The sequence below is a fragment of the Grammomys surdaster genome, unplaced genomic scaffold (genome assembly GCF_004785775.1).
Source record: "Grammomys surdaster isolate TR1022 unplaced genomic scaffold, NIH_TR_1.0 191, whole genome shotgun sequence".
Lineage (NCBI taxonomy): Eukaryota > Metazoa > Chordata > Mammalia > Rodentia > Muridae > Grammomys > Grammomys surdaster.
The window spans coordinates 4,690,349-4,717,038 of NW_021604636.1; the positions used below are offsets into that span (position 1 = coordinate 4,690,349).

At 38.2% G+C, this 26,690-nt stretch overlaps 1 protein-coding gene and 1 pseudogene across 1 annotated transcript; one reads left to right on the top strand and one right to left on the bottom strand.

The window, feature by feature from the left end:
* Positions 1-429: 429 nt before the first annotated feature.
* Positions 430-26,690, bottom strand: Gca (grancalcin). The gene is made up of 8 exons (XM_028769292.1): positions 26,586-26,690; positions 18,737-18,910; positions 10,471-10,540; positions 4,872-4,915; positions 4,456-4,603; positions 2,133-2,246; positions 1,753-1,811; positions 430-836 (listed from the first exon to the last, which is right to left on the bottom strand). Exons 1-8 carry the CDS (start codon positions 26,610-26,612, stop codon positions 810-812), a joined length of 663 nt encoding a protein of 220 aa, XP_028625125.1. The 5' UTR covers positions 26,613-26,690; the 3' UTR covers positions 430-809.
* On the top strand, positions 20,855-22,494 carry LOC114622787 (annotated as a pseudogene).

Here is a 26,690-nt window from a genome sequence, read left to right on the forward strand (position 1 = left end):
GGCATCTTCACTTTAAATTTTTAGTATAGTCAAGGGTGTGCAAGTCTTGAATCTCTGCAAACAATAGGGCACAAGATAGGAGGTCCACGAGTTTGTGTCCCACTGGGCTATGGAGAAAGACACTGTCACACAAAACACAGCTAAACAAAAACAGAGAAGTTTAAAACAAAAACAATAGTGGAAGACAAAACATACTGTAGAAAAATAAATGAGACAATCAAAAGGGTACCTACTACTACAGGCTGACAGAACCTAAGAAGGATAAAGTCTTAGGGGCTACAGATCTCTCACTCACAGGCCAAAAACATGTGCTATGTCCTCTGATGGTATAATCAATACCCAGAGACAGCACAAAGTGCAGATGTCCCCTCTGACACACTTCCAGAAACACTCACAGCCACGAACAAAATCAAAAGTATAACTTTGAGCTTTTAGATAATATAAAAGTTTTATCTAGACTTTCGTTATTTGGCTTCATAGACAATCTGTCATGTGACTACATTCTGATATGCTTTATTGTTAAGAACTAAGGCTCAGGTATGCTGGTATCAGTTAGCTACATACCATTAGCAACATTTCAAGAGAGCGTGCATATATCTGCAATGTCACAACTTTTCCAAAAATAACATATCCCAAGTAAAAAAAGTTATTGCATTGAACTGTGCATTAAGGTTAAATAACAGAAAGTGGGGAGCTTTCACAGGAAAGTATACAGAAAAGTTCCGCGAGCTTTAATTTTAGGTAGTCCAGTCTGTTTCAATGAAGCAGAAGGATTCGCAGTCTGTCTCCATGTTTGGAATGCTAGGCTTTCAAATTGTCATAGTGCCCTGCAAGAACTAAGACATGAGGAACATTATCACATGGCAAAAAGAAATGGTTTGTATTTGTTTTAAATTAACTATATTTCGCGAGAGCTTTTATTGTAAGAAGATGAAAGTGCTCAAGACTTATAATTCAAACCTGTATATATAAAGTATTGTCTATCCCATACCTTCCATTGAGAAACAGAACAAATCCGACCCAAAACCTCTATAGTGTGAAAGTACATAAGACATACTACTTGCTATGGCTTCAGTTTACAACAACTGGAACTGGGTTCATGGAGAGTATTTGAAATGTAGAGATAGCAGCTTCGTATTTCGTCACTGACTGAAAATACTCTCTTCTCTCTCTTAGAAAGGATAACTACAAGTTAACAGCTCCTCAGAAAAATTAGCTTACCATTTAATAAACCATGTTTGTAGTTACCATGAAAAAAAAATGATTGGAAAAATAAACTACCAAACACGTGTCATGTGATTCTATATGATTTTCACCTGTCATATGACTCATTAACCTTATGTTTGCATTAATGAAATGTATAGAAAGTAAGGTAGCCACCAAATAGATTATTTTCAGTGTTTGTGTTCTGGATCAGCTAATGTTTTTCCACATTTTATTGCATTTATATATTCATTGATTCATTTAGAGAGAAAGAGTGTGTGTGTGTGTGTGTGTGTGTGTGTGTGTGTGTGTGCACCACATTCACACATGTTTATGACCTCATGTCATGGAGCATATGTGGAGGTCAGAGAAAACTTTTTGGAGAATGTTTTCTCTTTCCACCAAATGGATGCCTGGACTAGAACTCAGCTTATCTGACTGGTGGGTGACAAAAGTCTGCAGACTACACCACTTTGTGGTTCCATCACTTAATTTTTTTAAATAACTAACAACAAAGAACAAACATTATGGTGTGTTCAGAATACTTACATCTTCATACATGAAGTTCACAATTCCTTGTTGCAAGTGGTCTCTTCGCCTAAAGAAATCTTTACACACAAAAATTATGTTTTAGAATTATAATTGAAAACCCATTCATTCCCAACTCCCAATGATATCTATGATACTAAGGCTGACAGTATCTTAAGTGTTTTAATATTCTAAGAAACTGAAATATGAAAACATAAAGCTGAGCAATCTCAATTTTCTCTATTTACATTCATATTTTAAAAATATAAGACTATTTAGATATTATTTTATCATAGTGAAAAAAGATGGGGAAATGCTACTATAAATTTCCTGAAAGAAACAAATACACAATTCACAAAAATAAGCCACATAAATGGAGTCCACTTTTAAACGCAGAGTACCTGTCAGGGCGCGCAGCTTCACACAGCAGGCAACATAGTCATCGAAGAAAATCCGGCCATTCTTGCTATAGCGTCTAACAATTGCAGCTAATGTCTGCGGGCTCAACCTGTAGCCTAAGAATGAAGAGTGACACATTAAAACCTTCAAAGTTAAGTGCCATAAAGTACCATAACCATTGCTATTATTAATAAAGTCATGAAACAGATTAACTTTCAAAATTCTTTCTACACAAAAAATATTCAATTTATTTTGGGCAGGACTGAAGAGTGACTATATAACAGTGTATACATGGGCACTGTACCACTGAACCAAAGCACTTGAAAGTATATATTAGAAATACACTCGTATCAAAAATGGTAAGACCATTCATTAATAATTTCATATTCCATATTCATTCCATATTCATTAATAATTCCAGCAAGGGGTAGATAGCCGACACAATTCTAACTCTGTGATAAAATCAATTCTTAAGAAAGACAATAATTATCTTCTTTGGCATTTAAAATATATATTTATCCTGAAATTACTACTGTGGGTATTTAATAGAGATTTTAACACTCCAGTATTGCAGTACTAAAAGAATCATTATTAGTCTTTGTTATCATTTGAATGCTGTATTTCTGATGGAATGTCTGTTTTATTCTAAAGAACATCTGAAAATTAACCTGCTTAAAAGTGGTGGAAACCGGAAAATGTGATTTCTTCTTCAAGTTTTTTTTTCACACCTATTTGTTACTTCAATAGTTCCCTCTTTAAGCTCCATTGTTACTAAAATTAAGTGTGTACCCCTGTCCCTGAATGGCTTCTGATCATGCACTTCCAGTGTTAAGTCCTTTATATCAGTTCTAAGTTCTACCGAAATGACTGCTCGATTGCTTTCATTTGAAAATATATTCTCTGAAAAACTGGAAGGTTATAACGAATGAATATCCAATAATAGAAATAAAAATTCAGGGATTCTATTTGCGACACTTCTAGCATGATCCTAGCATATTTAATGAGACATGTACACATAACTTGGGAGAATGATGAATTTTGGTTTGCATATTAATTAATCAGTAGATTTAGAAAAAAAGGGCACTAATCCGGGCAAAGATAAAAATCAGTACCAGAAGGAAAACTACATCTATAGTTATAACAAAATATAACCCATAGGGTTAGGAGGAGCCAGGGACAAAGCACTTACCCAGTTCAATCCCCAACACTACAAAACAAAATAAATCATGTATATAGAATACATGATGATCACATATACATACATATATATTCATATGTATATATGTATGTATTCATATCTATATATCCAAAAAACATGCTTAAAGTAAATATAAATTAAAGTCCTACCAAAACACACAGTAACTCATCTATGTGCAGATGCATTTAAGCATCCGTCTAGTGAGTTGTGACCTGGATGTGGAATGAACATAACTCCTAAAACTTTTCCATAACTTCAAGGACTTCACAGATATTGGAAAGTGTTAAGACTGAAAGGCCCAGACTAACTTAAACATTTAACTACAGTGTGAGGGGCACACAGGACACAGCAATTGTTTGTAGGTCAGAAGACAGCTTGACAGGAGTCAGCTCTCTCCTTCCACCACGTGGGCCCTGGGAATCAAATTCAGGCCATCACTCTTAGCAATAGGCTTTTAGCCATAAGCCTTCTTGCAGGCCCAGAGCCAACCCTTTCTTACATTCAGATGCTGCTTCAGCTTCAGCACAGAAACCTTTTCAGATTTTATTTGTTTGGTTGGGTGGGGGAGGGGGTGTTTTGTTTTTATTTGTTTGTTTTGTTTTGTTGACTTTTTTCAATGCTATTACAAAAAGAAAGAAGGAAGGGAGGGAGGGAGGGAGGGAATGAGGAAGGAAGGAAAAGAAAAAAGAAAAAGAAAGAAAGAAAAGTGAAGGTAAAACAGTAATAAAGATTGTGTTCGTATCTTTGATTAGGACTTACCTACAGTTGTGAGCCAAAATTAAGGGACACACTAACAGAAGAGAGTCCTTTATTAATTAATGCATATAACAAACATAATTTTGTGAGTGGACAAGATGGTTCAGTGGCTAAGAACACTTTCTGCTCTTGCACAGGACCTGGGTTTGGTTACCAGCATGCACATGGTAGCTCCAGTTCCAGGGAATCTGATGCCCTCTTGTGAGTTCCTCGAGCACCAGCCACATATATCATACAAATACAGACTTTCAGGAAAACACTCAAACTCATACGATAAAATAAATATAAAATAATATAAATATAAATATAAATAAATATAAAAAACTTTATCAAAGAGTCAAGAAGATTGTACAGGATGTGAGCAGTCTTACCCATAAGAGCGATGGCTTGACTCAGCTCATGATGCTCTACGCTGCCACTTTGATCTTGGTCAATGGTCATGAAGTTCTGCTTCCAGGCATTAAGAGCTGCCCAGAGCTCCTTAAATTCGTTGAATCCCATTTTTCCTGTGTAGTCTCTCTAACAGTTTTATTAACAAAAATAAGTTTGGGTACCTGAAACAATGTATCTGATCCTATACCCCAAATCACTGACTGAAAAGTACATATTCTTTTGCAGTTAGCCTGACAGAGCCTATGAATAGATTTCCATGCGAAAATGAAACATGTGAAATGGACTTTAAACAGGATCTTACAAAATACAGTTAGCTCTAAAATTAACATCTGGTTTAATGTTAAGAAAGAAGTAACTCTATATTTTCGCATTTTCTATTTTCATTCAAGGATACATCCAACATGGCAATCATAATTCTGCAGGTTTCCAAACTGAAAGCTGTAAAACATATTCAATATTTGAATATCATACTCTTCTCAGTTTTATCTATGTAACAGGATGTTCTTCACTTTATAAAAATATTCACAAGCAAATAACACAAAATCACTATAGGTGATAAATATTTGTTGACTGCTACACATTTAGAAAAATAAAAATAAAATATATTAAATAATATACTACTGTCTTCAAATTACTCACACTTCATGAAGCCAGTTACAGAGAAACTGAAAGTTACTGAGATGGATACATTACACACGTCCAGGCTTTGCCAGGAGCCTGGGAAGAAAGCAGGCTTCAGTCTTCACAACAGGAGAGGCAGGGAGATGGGAGGTTTACCCAGATATCTGCTGTGTACCCAGAAGTTACAACATGTGCAGCACTTAGAGAACACGTGGGGGGAAAGGCAAGAGGACATCTGACGGGCAAAGAAAGGTCACACCAGGACATTATTAATAGTATACTTTAGACCAATGAACATCCCTGTGGTGACACAGCAGAAAAGAAAGATGAATATTTCCTCAATGTGAACTCTAGTTTACAACAAAAGGATTATAGGTGAGAGGAGACTGGGGGTAGGTGAACTGTGCTGGCTTAGTAAAGAGATCCAGTGAGGGTGGATCTACATCTATTCTGGGAATCTTAGGGAAGGATTGCAGGCCCTCCAGGGGACAGAAATGCCACAGAAAGACCAACAGAGTCAACTAAGCTGGACCCCTGAGGGCTCTCAGAGACCGAGCCACACAGCCAACAGCATGCATCATCTGGGACTGGCACATAGGTAGCAGATGTGCAGCTCAGTCTCCATGTAGGTCCTCCAACAACTGGACCAGGAGTGGTGGTGGGAGCGAGGGGCAGGGGCGGTTCCTAAAGCTGTAGGCTGACCAGGGAATCTGATCCCCAACAGGGCTGCCTTGTCTTCTCTCAGTGGGAAAGGATGCGCCTGATCCTGCAGAGACTTGATGAGCCAAGAGGAGAGGAGACAGGGTGGGCCCTACCTTCTCAGAGAAGAAGGGGAGGGGGATGGAAAGAGGGACTTTGTGAGGGGAGAATTGAAAGAGAGCAGCATTTAGGATAGGACAGGACAGAACAGGACAGGACAGGACAGGACAGGAAAGGAAGATAGGTCTAGTCAGAAATGGTGATCCTCTGAGCAGAAGTAACTGTCTTCTCTTAAGAAAGGGAAGAAAGGAAGACCAACACAAACCATCTTAAGAAAGTAGTTCTGGGGTTAGTGTCTACATTCCTAAGAGACACCATCTCACAGCAAACTCTCTAATCCTCTGGCCCTTACTATCTGTCCCCCATTTTTCTGCGATGATCTCTGAACTGTACTACAGGCAATTAATGAATGCAGATAACAGGAGAAATAGCTTTCCCACGGGAAGAACATACCATTTGGTTATACAGTACAAACGGTCAGCCCTGAAAACACACATACAAGTCACATTATATAGACTGAGGTGAGTGCATTCATGTATTTAAGAATATAAATGCATATGTATATATTTGTGTGTGTGTGTATGTGTGTGTGTGTGTGTGTGTGTGATAATTAACGAAAAAAGAGGGTATGAATTTGAAAGAGAGAGAAAGCAAGGAGGTACAAGGGGGTGGCGAGAGAAAAGAGAGCGTGAAAATGTTGCAATTATATTATAAATAAAGGCATTGTAAGAAATATTAACATTTGTATTTATTTACAGTGAAGCCAAGCCACTAAAAATAATTCAAATTTGCAAAATTTTTATCACAATTACATTCAACTAGTTGGGCTGACTTTTCTAAAATAAAAGAGATAGAGATATTAGCAAATTTCAAGGAAGCTCACAATATTCTTTTATTTAGATCCTTGATACTAATGAGTGAATAGATAATTTAGTTTCACTGTATTTTATACTGCTTGATAGCATTTTGAAATCCTTCAAACCAATTAAATGAGATGAATTTCAAAATACCTAAAGAAAAATGATAAAACACTCTGCTAGGAACAGTGAGGTGTGGGTGTACTACTTTTTTCATTATTGTATAAAAGACCTAAGGAATGGAGCACGTGGTGGGTGCTCATGATTTGTCTGCAGTCAGAAGCAAATTGAAATGAATGCTTTCTCCTCTTCCCTTTTTACTCAGACCCTAGCCCAGGAGATGGTGTCATTCACGCTCAGGGTGAGTCTTCCTAGAAATGCTCTGATAAACACAACCACTGGTATATCCTAGGTGATCCCAAGTCCAGTTGTGCCTATGATAAAGAGTAACCATTACAGTGGATTACATACTATAACACAAGTATATCAAATGGATGGATGGATAGATAGATAGATAGATAGATAGATAGATAGATGGCAGTCCTAATCTTACAAATAAAGCAGTGTGAGCCCAGAAAGATGGGTTTCTAAGTTGACAGAAGCACCAACACTGAGACCTTATGCTCCTCCATAGATAAACTACTGGAAGTTGGGAGAGTTCCATGATGAATAAATTGTTTTGTGACATCTTTTTGACAGTGTAGCTTGGTTCACATTTAAGAAGTCGAGGAACCTAACCAGATTAAAACAGAAATTAAAAACTACATAAACAGGGCTGGAGAGATAGCTCAGCAGTTAAGAGCACTGACTGCTGTGCCAGAGGTCCTGAGTTCAATTTCCAACAACCACATGGTGGCTCACAATCATCTGTAATGGCCTCTGATGCACTCTTTGGTGTGTCTTAAGACAGCTACAGTGTACTCATATAAATAAATAAATAAATAAATAAAATCTTTTTTAAAAATTACATAAACAGGTAAGCATATCTTCAATCTCAGGATAGAAATTTAAAGATCAAATATTTTTATATAGTAGAAAGACAGACTTTTCATCCGGAAAATGATAGATTTTACTTCATCCTTTGGTTTTGATGGGGGTGGGGGTGGGGCGTACTTCAACCCTTAGAAGAAAAAGAAATAACAAAAAATTATTTTGCAAGTTAGAAACTCGAGAGATGTGGGTATTTGATGTTTTATGCATAAAGAGAAATGCTGAGAAACAACCTGGATACCTTGGGAAAGATGCCACCTGTTGAAGAATTGGCAGCTTCGGAACATGTGTGTGTGAAGGTGGGGCTAAAAACAGAACTGAGCGAAGGGCTATTTTAAGAGCCTGCAAAGACCCAATCTCCTCTCTGTCTTTCCTCAGTTGGATGGTTGGCACACCTACTCTCTCTCAGCAGGAGCTTTCTGGAGATGTTTCTGGACTGTAGGACACTAGGCACAATGGGAATAAAATAACTACAAAAAAAAAAAAAAAAACAACAAGCCAATTAACTAAAAATTTACAGAGTTGAGAACTGCAGAAATATGCTTTCTCCCCTAAGGAGAACAAGAGAAAAGGCAGCCCAAAGGCAACAAAGAAAATCTGTCATGACACTGAAGCCGGCAAACCACAGTGAAAACTGTCCAGCTTCACCTTACAAGGAAGACCAGAGTCTACAGACCAGGGCTTATACCCAGCTTTTTATGAGACATGAGTAATGAAGTGTCAGACACTAAAGAACTGACAGGAAAAATAGCCAAACAAGATAGAAAATAAAGGTAATTTTGAGGAAGGAGAGGCCATGCAATAAGCATATTAATATTTTCAGAGGGATAATAGAAACAGAAAGCATAGCATTTGGGAAAAAGAGCAGAGGCTCTTAGATCTTACAAAACTACCACCCAAAATGAAAGACATAGAAGGTTTATGAGAAAAAAGTTGAGAACATTTTACAAAAAGGAGAACAGATGACTCGGTCCAAATAGCACATATTACAGAAAGAGGAAACACCACTGAAGAAGATTTCCCAGAACAAAAAAGTACAAGAGATTCCAGACTGAACACACCCACTCAGTTCTCCCATGCAAGACCACAAGACACTACACTCTGACATGCCAGAGCATCAGGGGCCTGTGAGGAACAGAATGATCCGTCCAGAGAGGAAAAGCAAACCTCATGCAGGTGAGATAGAAATTTAGATGACAGACCTGTAGACCAGACGTTCTTCTGAAAATGTGTGTGAAACTGTCTTTGGAAGGAGCATTTAAACCCCCGGCCCCTTGCCTCTTCTAGCTGGATGCTGCACACTGCTCTATAAAACATTCTTTGTGAATTATATGTGGAAATGGGTTGTCACGGAGAACTCCACCAATGACTGAGACAAAAATGAAAGTATCTCCAGACACTTAAAGTCTCAAAATTTGATAAAAGCTACTTAATGAGGTATTTCAATGGAATAATTGATCTTAAAAAAAATACTAGACAACGGAGGGAGAATAAAACAAAAGATGCAACTCAAGAGTGGGAAAGAAGTGTAGAATGGAAGACTGAGACCCTCCTGTAAAACACAGAGCATCCCAGAAAGTCTGGGACAGCCAGAGGGATGCAATCCCTAGCTGTTAGGTCCAAAGCAATCACCAATTCCCCAAACTCTAAAAGGCAGTGCACATGTCCAGAAATGACAGATTTGACTTAGCTCAAGCTGGACTACAGACAGATTTCTGACCATTAGATAAAAACCAGCATGCCTCAGGAACTTTGGAAGCCGGTTCCCATCTGACAAAAGGAGACATTTCGCTTGTTTCTGGCAGAAGGGCATATGGTTCTCCATGGACATATTCCTGTGGTTGCCTATTCACAAGTACCTTTTATATCTCTCTAAGACCTTCAAACTAACATTCTGGTCCTTCTCACCTCAGGCTTCCCCCCTCTCAGATATCCATCTGTTCTCTATATAACAAGAGTTTCCTCCTGCCCCTATCCTGATATCCTCACTACCACCCCGACCTCCCCACCCCTGCTATTCTGTACTGTCCCGTCTCTTGCTATGTCCTCCTACTCTCCCTCCTCTTGCAGACAGCCCTGGCAATGTTCAGCATCTTTTTCTCTTTGCGCTGGACTCTTCCAGATGCCTCTGGCTATTTTCTCTCTCTTATTCACAGTAAATATCTTCCCCTAATGGAGTAGTCATTTCAGCAGTTTCTTTATTCCCGTATACTAACTACTGTGTATTCTGGGAAAGACAAAGGGCTACTTAACAAAGAAAGGTCACCACACACTGTCACGAGCCACAGCTATAAGCAACATGTAGACACAGAATTAAGGTAAATACTGCTGATAGGCTCCAAATGATTATACATCCATCAGCAGGACAAACGATGGAAACTTCACATTGAAGTATGAAGTGATTTTTAAGGTCGGAAAGGAGTTAAATACTCATTTTCCATAGCAGGACATCAGTTGATAATCACAAAGCTACAGCCGTATAGTGCTAAAGCTATGACACTTTGAGGTCTGGAATCAAATTTTGAACAAAGCCACTTATAACCATTTTTAAAAAAATGTGTCTCCTGAGTAGTTAACGCTGAAAGTCAGGAGTGTAAATAAACAGTTGTTTTTGTACTAATATGTACAGAACTATCTGATTCTTTAAACCTGCTATATAGAGAGTGTTTACTATTTTAGGTGTGGGACTAAACTGCTAGAAATGAATTTGCTATCCTAATTGCCTATGCAACAAGAAAGAAGAAACAAGAGAAAACGTGATCTCACGAGCATAAGTTCCACTAATTCCAGACTGTGTCAAGCATCTCTGCAGTTCCTCAGCATCCACCTCACCATCCTGTAAAAGAGAATGGCCACAGGCTTGAGAGTGCAATGGTACCCAAGGACATTAAAATCTTAATGAGTGCTACTCTGGGGCAACCCAGAAATACTCAACTTTCAAACCAGTACAAACCACAGAATCTGCACAATAAACATTGCCAGCAAAAGCACACCCCAGACTGTGGAACCTGGTGAACCTTGTCCACCAGTTTGAGATGCAATATGATTCCCTTGTCTTCTCAGGGGCCAGAACAACGCAAAATACTTTGTCACCTTACTCCTGTTCACCCTTGTCATGCTCCCGGAAGGCACCTAAGTGCTCCCCTTCCTTCCCTCACTGTGTTTGGAGGAAAATTACAAACTCCTTAGTTATTTTTAAAACTAGGGTTTAAGAAAAATTAGTATAGTTTGATGAGTGAGGCTGCTTTAGAAAAAATAAATAAATTCTCGAATGTCACAGACATCAGAGAAGGCCTCTGTCACATCCCACTCAAGTAAACATTACCAATAATTACCTATTCCAAAGTAACTGTTTCAAGACAATAGTATGTTTCGAGAAACCTAAATTATAATAGTTGCTTGATGCATTCTAAGTGGAAATACGCAGTATCATGCTCTATACCCAAGTATAGACAGCTCTAAAGCCAAGCTACTGCTTCCAGAGGGCAAAATGAACATCAGGTATGGTCAACTGCTGCACAGGAAAAGGCTTTTTACAAATAAGGGATTAGAAAATAACTTTCCCTCCCCGCCTTTTGATTTTAAATACCGTCCTCTCACATACTGACAATAACAATTATAAATTGCTTTTCTCTTTAGCTCTTAAGTGGGAAAATGCTATTCTAGTTAAGAATGAAATTAACAAGAATTTCTAAGGCTTGCCAGTTTCTTCCCACTAACAAATCAATAGAATATTTAGACAACACAATGATACACAGAATTTAATGAAGAGACAACATAAAATTAAAACTTTCAAGAAAACACATGAATCTATGGAAATTTTCCACCAGTGTAATTAAAATTATAAAAAATAAATCCTGTACAGACCGATGTTTTCGGCCCGAGTAGCACCCTCTTTTGCAACATTCAGGCACAAGTTCAATTATTGTCACACAGTAGGTTATTTTATACTTCTAAACATAGAAGACAAACTTTGAAGGATACGGAGTTATTTTGTAGCAATACTAGTAGAAAAAGAAACCTAGAAAAAAGTATTGTGAATTTAAGTTAAAGAACATAGAAATATTTTATGACATCTTGGTAAATAACCCTGAACTTTGAGAGCTGCACATAGTACTCACTGCACCTGTAGCCCCTGCTTTCTTCACTCACTGTTGTGCACAGATACAATGTAGACCAAAAGGAGTTTGCATTTTATAATCAGAAACCTGTTCTCTGATATTGCTTTACCCACTTGAAAAACTCAAGGCTATAAACTGCAGAAATCTGTCCATTAACTTTTTCAACATTTTTGAGACTATTTGTTTTGATTTTTATTTTACTTGAGATGGGAATCTTAGTATGCCCAGGCTGGTCTCAAATTCCTGGGCACAAGTGATCCTCCTCTCCCAGCCTCCTGGACAGATGGAACTGCAGGCACACACTCCACTGTATCCTGATGACCATTCACAAACTCTCCATCTTAAGAAGAAACTTTGGAAGAGATATAAGAACATTCATTTACATGGATAATCCTTTCTTTCTTTCCAGCTACATTACTCTACCCAATTATCTTCTAAAAGCAAGCAAGTTTATCCATGTCAAATAGATTGGTCTATATTTTAATGTCTTACAAAAGTGAAATCGTCAGACAGGTTGAAAGGGCTCTGTACACATAAGCACAGTCAACATGAAAGAGAGGCAAATGAGAGCTATGTGCAGACACAGGGCCACACCTGTCTTAAAAGCTGAGAAAAATGAGCTTTTGCCCATCCCACTGTTCTTAATTAAACACACACACACACACACACACACACACACACACACACACACACACATTAAAGCTCCATTTATTTAACAAAGTTTAAAACACATTTAAGTTGGGCATTCAAGACAAAAATCTCTCATGTCTTAACCCAGCCTGACCCTAAGCCACTTAGCAATACAGCAAAAATTAAAGGTAACACCAGGTGTTTACATTAGGGGACTGTTACGGCAACTGAAAGGAGTGACAATGAGACAATAGGTGTGTGTGTAATTCCTTTATTAACTATGCTCAGTGTCTATGATGTTATGTTTTCAAAGTATATGAGATGGAAATACACATATATACACAGTGTATACACACACACAGTCATATACACATATAATTCCAATTCTAAATTAGACCTTAGTACAGTACATAGAAGTAAACACAGTTTCATATGTCATTGGGATATGATTGTCTTATGCCTTGAATCTAGGAAGAGTGATGGGTAATTCTGTACAAAGCCTCTCTTCTTAGAAAAGCAATGGGACATGAAGAACACTCAAGGGAAGAACAGAATGTAAGATGTTATGGATGTTCTGTGAAATGCTATCCACTTCAGTATCTCCTCCACTGCTATAAAACGAGGGGAGGATGGTGACAGACTGCAGCTAAAACCAAGGGAGACTCTCTCCTTCTCATCGGTCTGAATTTCCAGTGTACTGTTTTCTTCCACATTCTTCATCACTTTCATCCCCAACTCTCTCCAAAATATCCCCCACAAAAAAAAAAAAATACACCACTAAGGAGGAGTAATTGGTGCCTACAGAGAAGGACTAGGTTGTAAGCTAGGTACACCTCATTTGGGATGGAATCTTCAATATCATCCTGGGTACATCCCTGACCAAGCTGAGAACTCATTCATGACAGAATTCAAGTGATGATGTCACAAAACTAAGAGGAAAAGAAGACTGGCAAAAGGTGGTGGTGGGATGGAACAAAGGACGCAGAAGGAAGTAAGAGGGAAGAAGGAATGACAAACTTCAGCTCAAATTTACAAGTCAAAATTTCAAGCTAGATGTAAAATTTATGTGTGCAAAAGCCTGTAAAGGTAAAGTTTTCAAAAAATCCTTATTAGATAAAATTACTTTCATGGAACAATCATTAAAATAATTGCTATGCAAATGTACAAACTTGATCAAATGACTCGTAGGTACATACTTTCATTTAACATACATTAACTGAGGAACCCACTGCATATGAATCCCTTTCAATATACCAGGTATCAAACAGCGTACAATATACCTTCCTTGTCTTTATAATGCTTGCACTTCCGTGGTAGAAGGCAGAACAGTGAAGCAAAGACTACATCAGGTGACAATAAAGGCTAGGGGACATTTCTATGTCACAGCATAGGTGACTTAGAAAAGAAAAGCAGGCCCCTGAGCAAAGAGTAGAGCAGTTCTTAGCTGCCATGACAGTAGCTTCTGGCTGGAGTTGCCAATGAGCCCCTAAAATATGGCTACTATGAGTTCAAATGTTCTGTAGATGTAAGGCACCTGCTAGACTCAAAGACAAAAAAAAATTACAAGTAAAATGTTTCACTAGTTCTTATGTCAATGATATTCTGTTGTGCAGAGCAGCATTATAAAAATGACTTAAGACAGAGGCAAGTGGAGCTCTCCGAGTTCAAGGTCATCAAGGATACACAGTGAGACCCTGTCTAAAGTAGATAGATGGGTGGATGGATGGATGGATGGATGGGTGGATGGATATATGGATAGATTGATAAGGGTTGATTGTTTCATAAAAGTCTGTGGCTGGGGACAATAAGACTACATGACAGCTTAACTGTCCCATGTACCAACAGGTCTCTCACATTCTCCAGCCACAGGCCTTTATCTCATACAAACTGCTCTGAAGCCACAGATGGCTGCTGCATCTTCAAGCATCAAGTTCCCTCTCCAGGTAGAAAGACTAATGAGGCAAAGGAAACAAGGCTGTCTTCTAACAAGGCTTTCATATTATTATTACAGGTAATGTTCTTATTTTGTGATGGTATGTGGAGGACACATGGATGCCAGAGGACATCTTCTGGATGAGAGTCTGCCGTCCTCCTATCATGTGGGTCTCAGGATTTGAATTCAGATCATGAAATACCCTTTCATCTTATCAGTACCCTAGCAATGCCTTTATTTGGAAAAAGCATTCCAAAGAAATTCTATCCACATGACTTCGTTCTATCTTATAGAAAATGGATACTTTCTATAGCTATGATTTTCCAGCTTCTATGAGATACTGATACTGAGAGAAAGTTGTCTATTGGGCTTGAGTAGCCAGTCATGGGTCATATATGGTAATTCTGTACAAAGCCACTGTTCTTAGAAAAGCAATGAGTCCTGAAGAGCACTCAAGGAAGAACAGAGTGTAAGATGTTGTCTGTGTTCTGTGAAATGCTATCCACTTCAGTACATCCTCCACTGCTATAAAACGATGGTGACAGACTGCAGCTAAAACCACGGGAGAGTCTCTCCTTCTCGTCGGTCTGAATTTCCAGTCCACTGTTTTCTTTCATGTTCTCAAGCCTTTTCATCCCCAAACCTCTCCCAGAAACAATCACAATTTATAAGTCACCAATTGATACCCTGCCCCAGATTTAAACATACTTTTCTACTTGAAATTCTACCCTATAGTCTGGATTAACATCTTGTTATACCCCATAGACACAAATGTTACATCTCTCACCCCAATAATTGTTAAACATAAAGATGGTATATAACGTGTGTGTGTGTGTGTGTGTGTGTGTGTGTGTGTTATTCTTGTATAATACACATATAATACCATGGGTTCACTTGATCCTCTCTCTCTCTCTCTCTCTCTCTCTCTCACACACACACACACACACACACACACACACACACACACACACACCACTGTCTTAGGGTTATGACTGCTGTGACAGAGCAACATGACCAGAGCAAGTTGAGGAAAGTTTATTTGACTTACACTTCCATTTCACTGTTCATCATTGAAGGAAGTTAGTATAAGAACTCAAGCAGGGTAGGAAGCTGGAGGTAGAAGCTGATGCTTCTACCATGGGTTGGGCCTTCCCATATTAATCACTAATTAAGAGAGTATCCTCCTGCCGGGTTTTATGGAGGCATTAGAGGTACCTGCCTTTCTAGGTTGTGTCAAAGTGACATAAAACTAGACAGCACAACCATCTTTACTATATCCTGAATTTAAGAATCAGTTTTTGGATCTCTTGATCTTTCATTTCAAATGCTTATTTTTTTTTTAAAGAAGGGCCATACTACTAAATTGATGTAGTCTTTTGCCACAACACAGTTTCAGTCAAGAATGGACCACAGATTTAGTCCAAAAGATTAAAATGGAGTTTGAAAAATTCCTACCAACTAGTATGTATTGTATTCAGGTTAAATGTCTACCAGAGGTGAATTGCTAATGTGCTGGTCCCCTGGCAGATGAAAATAGGAGGTGGACCTACAGTAAGGTCCTTGGTTGTTGTGAGATTCATTCAAAGGTGACTGTGGGCAAATGGTCTCATCCTCTGTGTTCTTTCTACTGCCTAATATTCCAGAGCACAATACTGGTGTCAAATAAGGCTTGATTGTAAATTTATAATTTTTAGACCCACTTACATAAACAAAATATATTACTATAATGTTTCATATTGTAATACTTATTCTCAATGAAATAGTCTACCAGATAACTTTTGATTCATTTTGAAAAGGACAACAAAAGAAAAAATAGGCAATAAAAATATAGAAATTTGATCCAAATGATATTAGGAAGAAATAGACATCTCTTAATATTTTGCATCACAGTTTAGAGAGACATATTCCTCTGTTCTCACACACAGTCCACAGCATCCACATCTCACACAGCATACACAGGACACAGAACTGTTCTGCACTGAGGGCCTTCTAACAAGTCACCATACAAAATAAGGTATGAAATTTCTTTATGACAACCAGAAAGCAGGGTGAGACTGAGCTTCTACACTTTACCTTACAAATGAGAAATTCTTATTTCTATGCCCTGACTAGGGGAAGGATTTATGAGCTAGGAAACATGGGTATAAACACATACAATATAGATGTGTTTTTATATACATGCTTGCATCCATATATAAAATATAATTGAGATTTTATACATATGTAAATAGGTCCATGCTATACATATTTACAAAATCATAATTGTGATACTGAAACAATATTTCAATGAATAAATAATATTTCCTTCATACCAAATGCAGTGAAAACCAACACAAATAAGTATAACACTATATAAATTACTTTATTACTATGGCCCAATACTTTTTAGAAGCTATTTTTAAAAACTAGAGGTTTTATTGACAGTTTAAATGGACAGGGTCATCATGGTGAAGAAGACATGGTGACTTGAGCTGTGTCCAAAGCGGAGGAGGCTGTCATGTGGCTTGTTATATCTTAACAAATCAAGAAGCACAAAGCTCTGGGCCATAGACCCAGTCTGTAGCTTTCAAACCCCATTCCTATGGTCCTTTATCTGAGTCCTATGTCCACAATCTTCAAAACAGCACTACGAGCCCCTAGCCAAATGTACAGAAACTCAAGCCTGTAGGGTGTTGACATTCAAAGAACAACAGATGCAGATGTTTATAATTTCACTTCCAATTTTACAGGCTAGTATGTATAAAATTACTTAATTATGATAAATTAATATATTAATAGTTAAAGTAAAGGCAAAGCCACTGTGATCACATACTATCAATAACAATAATTCAGAGACCTGAATTGGCAGGCCCAAACTGATCTGCTGGTCATAACTAGCTGGCCTACATGTGTATTCAAAGCAGTAGAGACTAATTGCTAAGACCACAGCACACCATTTCGCTTTCATTTTTGTATTAAAAAACAGAAAAGTCTCAACATGATCATTCTGATAATCTCCATAGCAATGTACCATCACCTTAAACCATTAATAACTAAAAATGATATAAATTTGTCTGTGATAACACATGCAGTTTCTCAACTTGAATTAATGTCTGACAGCAGAAGTGATTCCCGAACCACATCATCTGACATATCTTAACTGCAATATGTTTACTTACAGTTAATGGAATTGATGCCAAAGTCGAGAATATTATTCCCATCCTTATTAAGTTACAGTCCTAAAACTTTTTTGTATTCAAGAAAATTGTGAGTATTCACTCTTGTCTTTCATAAGTCGACTTGGTTTTGTATTTAAAAGTCATTTAAGGAGAGTAGAGTGTTTCTCCATGTGAAACATAATGAAAAAATTCTTTCAAAATATAAATATAATTCAGCAGACATGAGAGACGGCTCAATGGTTAAAAGCTCTTCCTGCTTTTCTAAAGACTGAAGTTTGATGACCAGTCATGTCCACCCACAGACACACACAAGCACACGCACATGCACACGCACATGCACACGCACAGACTTAAAAATAAATATAATTCCAGAGAAGACAACTAGTGAATATTTAATTTATATTTCACTGTCTATGGCTATAACCATACACCTGAAATTGGTACTTTTATTTAAAAAAAATATATTTTGGCTTACAGTTTTAGAAGCCAGGAAGGGTATGGCTGTTTCTAGAGAGGACCCCCTGCTTTCTGTGAGTAGCACATGAGCATAAAAGGCCAGGTAGTGTTTGAAGAATAAAAGCATATGTCCAAAAAGAAAGAGGGGACGTGATTGACTTGCTTTCAAACTATTGAGAGGAGTCATACTCATCCTTCCAAGAGGATGGGACCCTTATGCTCCAATTACCTCTCAAGGGCTCTGTTGTTTGCAATTGCACTTTAGCCTGAGCTTGAAAGGGACAAATGATATCCACTCACCACAGAAATCACACCTTCAGGAAGAATCAGATTCCCCTCCTTTGAGAACGTTGCCCCTTTCAGTCAAATGAACAACATACTAGCCATGGTGTTTATAGGCTTCTCACATTGAAACTGAGTGGGTCTCAAAAACAAACAAACAATAACAGTAACAACAACAAAGGTCATGCCTGTGGAAGAGGGCTTGTAGGCGAGATGGGACACTAATGGGAAGAGATTATAATGATAAGAATGCACATTACTCACGTGAAATTGTCAAGAGCAAACTCAATATAATTTTAAAAATAAAGCAGTTACGACAACCCTTATCTTCGATAAGAACAGTATTATTCTACATAAGTTTAAGACATAAACTTTATAGACATTTAAATCATACACTAAGTGGATAGTGATCATTTATTGACTAGTATTTGATAAAAGATTTATCACCTCACCTGTCCAGCAACAGCTGTGAAATACGTCCACATGGAGTCATCGGCAGGGGAGTAGCTGTCAGAGTATGCCAGGTATCCAGGGTAGCCACCAGAGAACATATTAGGAGCTGCCCCTGGCATTGGCTGGCCCATTTGCATTTGCATCCCTGGAATCTGACCGCTGAAGTTTCCAAACTGTTGAGTGAGAAGAAGAGGTTAGTGATTAAAAAAAAAATAAGTTATTAGAGATCACCTAAAAATCCAGTGACCAAATCTTGCAAACATATCTACCACAAAAGCTTAAACTTCAAGATACCAGGAGCCTCGTATTAAAACACAGTTCATCAACATGTTACTTGACATTTCAAAAAGCTATAAAAGAGAAGTTTCAAGCCTCTAATTTGGGGAATGTATGTAAGAGAGCGAGTTGGACACGTGACTAGGTACCTACAGAAGGCAAAAAAAAAAAAAAAATGTTTGATTCCCCTGGAGCTAGAGTTACAAGTTGGGAGCTGCCTGGGAACTGAACTTGGGTCCTCTACATGAGCAGTATGTGCTCTTAACCACTGAGCCTTCCCTTCAGCCTCCAACCTCCAAGAACCTTTAAAACAGTGGTTCCCAACTTTCCCAACGCTATGATCCTTCAATACAGTGCCTCGTATTGGGATGACATCCCACTATAAAATTATTTTCATTGCAACTTCATAATTGTAACTTTGCTACTGTTATGAATTTCTATGTAAATGTATGTGGTATGAGACAGTCTTAGGCTACCCCAGTGAAAGGATCATTTCCCCTAAGAAGGTCATAATCCACATGTTGAGGACCACTGCTTAAAAAGAAGAATTTAAGTGTGATTTTAAGCAAAACAAAAAGCAGACACAAACAGAAAGTAAAACCTAAGGGGTTCACCTATAGTAAGCTAGCAAGTACATTTTCAGACATGTACGTAGTAGGAAATCTGGAATATACAGTGAAACCGTAACCTAAACATGGGACATCACAGAGCTGAAGCACCCTTCACCATATGAAATGTTCGTTGTGTTTTATTCCAAAAAGTATAGTGACCAGGAGAAAATAAAAAGATGATTCCAATCAAAGTCCTCTTCCAAACCAGCATGAAAATCTACAAAATGAAAATCTGGTGGACTGCTAACAACCACTGGGGGTGTCAGTGCTGTCTGGCCCCATTCTAAGCACTTCCTATCTTTTATGCTGGTTTCTATCTGTCTGTGAGATAGGAAAATAGTCTGTCCTTTGAGGATCTGAAACTTCAAGGATTCTGGAATGGGTCACGTGTTCAAACATAGTCTCACTATTGAAGCTGGCCATGTACTTAACTTTTGTGATGGCCATAGTCTATTCTTTTATTTGAAATATAGTTGAATACTTGGAAAATCACTGTGTCACATTTTTACGAGTCCAGAAGAAAGAAGCATTAAGACTGTTCATTACTCAATTCTGAACAGAGAGAGAGAGAGAGAGAGAGAGAGAGAGAGAGAGAGAGAGAGAGAGAGAGAGAGAGAGGCCTTGCCCTGGATCTTAGCAGCAGGAGCAGCAAAGACTTCCGGAGGGCAGAAAGAGAAAAGAATTACAAGAATGAGGGAGAAACAGACACGAGACTCAGGAACTTGTTGGTAGACCGTTTGGGTGCCTCCGGGCTGTGGCAAAGCGGAAGGCATGAAGGAAGGAGGAGTAACTGTAGGAAATACATTCAGAAAGGGGTCATGAATCTCTGACCTCCAGCACCATGGTACCCGTTGTCGTGAGTTATCAGAACTGACCATAGCACTATGAGATATAACACACCACCGATGGGCATGTCTCCAAGATGATTCTTTCCTCGTGCTAACACTTCTTTTTTGGATTTATTTATTTTTATTTTATGTGTTTTTGCCTGCTTGTATGCTGGAACTACACCTACAGTGCTTGAAGAAGTCAGAGTGAGCTTCAGATACACAGGAACTAGAATTACAGACAATTGAGAGCATCCTTGTGGATGCTGGGAATCGAACCCTCCAGTCCCACCAAGGCTTGCTTTTTTTTTTTTTTTTGGTTGTAAGACTTTTTTGTCTCTTCATCTGGATTTCTCACAAATAAAATAAGCTCATGTAGTATTTTGCCTCAGTTTGAGTCACCATGTGTGATACATTAGGCAAAGAAAAAGACTACAAAGAAATATCCCAAGTACCATCCACCAAGGAAAGAAGAAGAGGCAAAAGCCTGGAGAGGTTTTGAGAAAACAAAGAAAAAGAATCTAAAACCAAAGGGAAAGGTGGACAGGAGGATGAAGGATTTCAGTGCTGCCCAGGCAGGAGCGGCTTTTTCAGTGAACAATATCATCAAACAGCCAAATTCAGCACCTGGGACTTAAAAAAGCAATTCAGCCCTAAAGGAGCTTAACAATTGCCTGGAGGAAACATCAAGGGATTTATACATATACTGCCATCAATCAAAGGGCTGAGTCAATTAACAGCTTTATTATTATTAATACAGTAACAAATTGCAAGCTCCTCCAGCAGAGATGGGCTGTCTAGTAAATCTCCGGACACTTGCCTCTCACTGGAAGGTCACTGACCAGTTTGCCTGATTCTTGAAGAAGCTGTGGATGCTTGATTTACAGCATAATAAACGGAGGGGAATTCCTTCAATGGTGAAAGGCTTGATTTGCCCCTCACTCTATACCTTTGGGAAAGGACATGAAAAACCTGCCTCAACTCAGTAACTCAGCACTCAAGAGAACAGAATTTTAAACTAACAGTTGAAATTGGCAAGTTACGTAACTTCTTTATGCTGGATGTAGCTCACGATCAACTTGAAAACTTTCCAGAGGAGATTGGAAACTGCACCCAGATAACCAACCTTGACTTGCAGCACAATGAACAAATAGACCTCCCACATACAATAGGAAATCTGTCCAGTTTAAACCATCTTGGCCTGAGATACAATAGACTGTCAGGCATACCCAGATCATCAGCAAAATGCTGTAAATCTAAGAATTTGAATTAAAAAATAATAACATTTCTTCACTAAAGAGTCTTATAAAATTGAGTAGTTAGATCTTAGGTAGAAATCACTCCCAATTATATCCAGTGGATTCATCTCAGTTTTCCACAATTTATTCCTTCAACATAAAACACAATCAAATCAACAGGATCTCATTTTGGAATTCTCTCCAGAGGTAAATCATAAATTAATTAAGTTGAATATGAAGACAAGCAGTTAAAATCACTTCTTTTAGATTTGGGAACTTGAACAATTATGTTAGAACTGAATTTGGGCACTAATTGGCTCACCAAGTTTTCAGGAGATGTGTCTAAACTTGTCTTGCATGAGGGTCTAGTATTATCAAACAATTTTCCAAAGATGCTTCCCCACAATCTTGGAAACCTTAGGAAATTCAGAGAATTGGGTCTATGGGAGAACAAATCGGAACTCTTGACCAATGAAACTGCTTAAGAATTTACAGAAATTGTTTTTGAAAACAAGTACTGGACCACTCTTCCCAGTGGTATTAATCACCTTAACACTTGCACATCCTGTCACCATTGGAGAGGACCCACTCCTCCTCTTCCTGAAGAAACTGGTACCCTGGAGAACCTGGAACTGCATTTGAATGACAACCCCAACATGCACAGCCTTCCCTTTGAGCTGGCTCTCTGCAGCAAGCTTTCAATCATAAGAACTGAGGACTATCCCCTCAGTCACCTTCCACCTCAAATTGCCGTTGGATGGTCTTCTTTATTATTCAGTTCTTAAAGATGCAGGGGCCATATTGAATCGAGACCTGAAACAAACTGCTGGTCCCACACATGGTTCAAAAGCAGATTGTGTAATCAGTCTTTCATATCTACATTCTCTATCTATTTATGTACATATTTATACATAGTAGATTTGTAAATATTGTTTTCGTAGTTTATGCTAATAGAGGTATCAACCATTTATATTTCTTTAACCATTAAAATAATAGCTTATACCTCCCCCACGACATGGGCACATATGCAGCAGATGTGCAGCTTGTTCTTCAGGTGGATCCTGAACAACTGGAGTGGGGACTATCCCAAAAGCTGTTGCCTGTGTGTGGGATATGTTCTTCTACTTGAGCTGCCTTGTATGGCCTCAGTGGGAGAGGATGCACCCAGCCCCACAGACACTTGATGTGCCAAGGTAGGGAGGATACATAGGTTGGGCCTCCACTATCCCAGAGAAAAAGGGGATTGGGGGAAGAGTTAGGGGAAGGGATGACTGGGAGGCGGGACAGTAAACAAGATGTAAAGTGAATAAATAAATATTTAAACAAAATAGCTTAGAAGTGGTTTTTTGGTAAATTTTGATGTATATTTTTCTGTTGTGTAATCTGATATTCCTGTCTATTTAAAATTTTAGCAGAAAATTATGAAGTTATTAAATTTAAGGGACGAAGAAGAATATGTTAGATATGTTTCTGTTAGAAAAATAAGCCATTTTTCTTGCAACCATTCACATACATTTTCTCCTTATCAATTGCCAGATCTTTATAGAAGAATGGACCCTGAGGATCGAATCTTTCCTTAACTTGGCTTGAAATCTGAAATTTAAATTTTACCTATGTTTACAGTGGGAATAAATCCCTGGAATTTTTTTTTCTTGTTTTGATTTGCTGTTTAATCATTCAGATCTGGAGTTTAAATCCTCTCTTAAATATTTTGCAGCCACTAGTTTAAATACTAAAAGATACTTGTTTGTTTGTTGAAACAACTGGCAAGCTGAAAATACACACTCAGAAATAGAAAATTCTATTAATTAAATCATCAGATGAACTATAGAACAGAATGTCTGAAATGAATCTTGGGGATGGAGGAAGTGAAACATTTCCTAGTAAAATATGTTTTCTTACAGAGAAAAGGGCTTTTTCTTTTCTTTTTCTTTTTTCTTTCCTGGAAGTTGCAGCTCCACAGAAATTTGACTTGAGAAATATGACAAATAATTCCACCTAAACACTCATTCAATACACGTATCTACAATTTTGTGTGTGTGTGTGTGTGTGTGTGCTATCGTAAACCATGATAGGTAACTTTAATGACTTCTCCCTATCCTTGTTCAATGAGATAGATGAACATCTTTCTTTAAAGACCGCAGTATATGTGTGTCTAGACATTATTATCCGTGTGCCATGGTTTTATACATTGACCCTCCTTGTGGATATCTTTCTGCTCTGGAGTGTCTGTGTCTAAGCACAGTGTCTTCACACTGTGCTCTCTGTCTGCTGAACTCCATGCATTTTTCCCGTATCTGGTGTACCGGTCTCAAACAACGCTGTTCAGTACCGTTACTTTTAGTATCATCCTTCCTCTGTTGTCAGGTAGCTAATGCACTTAGGAAAAGAGGCATACTGCATAGATGCCATCGGTAGTTCCCTGGAAATTATGTGAGAGGTGGGTGTACTGTTTTATACTATTTTATTTTTCTCTCAGCTTTTAAAGCTAGCAAAACTGTACTTGCGTGCCCCTTATGAAGTACTCTTATTTTTGGTAGTAGTATATGTTTAAATCACTTTTGTATATTTTATTGAGAGAACTCACAGAGCAACTCTATCCTAGATATCACCCTAAAATAAACCTCTCATATGATGAATAATTATCACATATAATACATGATGCTGCTTGGGTTATTCTGTTTGGCTGATTGATGGGTTGGTTTGTACCATTGCCCCATTTTGCTGGGCATTGTATTTTAAACCAATTTTTAAAATTAAAACTGTAATGTCAACATAAAAATTTGGACTTTTGCTTTTCCTGGCACTCAATCTCAGAACTAGATTTGAGGTAAAATCTGTGTCTATAATTAGCAAATGTGTAGGAATCAACTAAGAAATGAAAGGCAAAGATAGAAAAAAATTACAGTGCTTGAATGTGCGATAGAAACTATTTCAGATATTCATCGTATTTTCACCAAGTAATATACTTTCCTCTGAGGTTTGTCAGTTTAAAATACTGTTTATAAAACAAATTTATGTGTTTATACTTCTACAGAGAACTTATGTATATGTGTTTTTAAAATAAATTTCATATCCAAGTGTACTCATACATTAAGAAGAGAACTGAAACTTTAGAGGCAGTGGTCTAGTACCTTTTCTTGAAGAAACATAGTTTCCCCAAATAAAAATATATATAAAAATTGTAACGATTTTGATCTCTTACCTTTCTGTGTAACTTAATCCTTAAAATTTACAAAAAACACAGATGTTCCTCTCATACTACAATATGCATATGTTATTTTGTTTTCTTTCTTATGACCAAAATGAGAAAGAAAATTCCTTTACATCAAGATATAATTTTATTAGTACAGAAATAATAAAATACAAAAGCATACAACTTAAGGATTCTTATTTTATTTTAGTCTTTGTACATTTGGGGGACAAAATAGCCTAGACCCCACTGCAGACACAGGCTGGCCTTAAAACTCTCAACAATTCTGCCTTAGACTGCAAATTATTAGGGTGACATAGTGAGCTACCATGCTCAGCTGGTTCTAGCTGGATTTGATTCCTTGTTTACTAATTTATACAAGGTCTCCTGTAGCTCAGATTAGCCTCAAGCTGAAAATGACCTTGAACTCCTGGTATTCCTGCCCCAACCTCTCAAGTGCTGGGATTTCAGACCAGACTAACATGTCCAATTTATGTGGTTCTGAGGATCCAACCTAGGGCCCTAAGTATGTTAAGGAAGCACTCTACCAGCCAAGCTACATCCTCAGCTATCTTTGATAAATAGTCATTAAACAAATGAAAATTTATTGAAAATGCATCTCATGAAATATATACTTTATTAGATAAAGTGTATTTCCTAGCAGAAACCACTTACTATTTTTTTTAAATATAACAGGTATTAAAAGGTGGAGTGATAACATTACCTTACAGACATTCTCTACATTTAAATGACTAATGAGGAATATAAATTGTAAAGTACATGATGTTAGCTGGAATTCAAGCAAGTAACCACAAGCAAACCAGTCTCAGTCATGTGTGTGTTGAAGCTAAAGGCCTAGAACTAAAAATTACTTTTAAAACTAATTACTTACTCCCAGGGACAGGAATTACTTTTCGAAGCCCATAATCACATGCCAATGTCTACCCCTATCTGTAACAAAACATTAATTTCTCTTTTCAGGGTACAACAAGGAGCAAAAGGCCTAGGAAATCTGCTCTCTTCGGTCGGCACTGCAGTGACCACTGTACAGCCACACTTGATAGCCCGCCTCACTGTGCAGATCATTGAGAGGAGTGAAAGGTTTAGCTTCTTTCGAAAGAGGAAAGGTCTACCCACAGGTTGCAATCATTACTTGTAACCCTGTGAGTTACTGGGGATAACGTTACAGAAGAGAGAACAACCCGTCCCCCTCCAAAAGCAAAGTCTAGAAAATCTGGTACTATAGAAAAGTTTAGAAGGCACTTAAAGTACATCTCAATTGTTTTTCATAAGCAATTTAAAAGACAAGATATGGTTATAAAAACAAATAAATAAAAACTCAACTCAGGATGAAGATAGCTAGGAAAAACTACTTAAGTTGGGGGAATAAATCACAAAAGGTAACTGGAACAAGACGTGGTATTTTGCTCCTCCATTCTTTTTAGAATTTAGAATTTAGATGTTTTTACATCTAGAAAACACAAACACTTCACACCACCCGCTGGACAAGGACGTTTCTTGAGGCTCTGGACCAGACTCCAGCTCGCGGTTCTCCCCTGGGTGCAGGGCCCCGCCCAGCCCCAACTTTTAGCACCTCACTGTGTCCGAGCGACGCCTGGTACCAGAGGGCACTGCCAGGGCCACAGGGTGAACTCCGCACGCTGATGCGGCCCGCGGGGTCGCCACAGCTCGCGAGGACTTACCGCCCCTCCATATCCCGGGTAGGCCATGACCAGGCGATCGAAAGTCACGCGTCACCAGTAAGTCAGCGTCAGCGCTGCTGCGAGGAAACTGCAAGTGTGCGACAG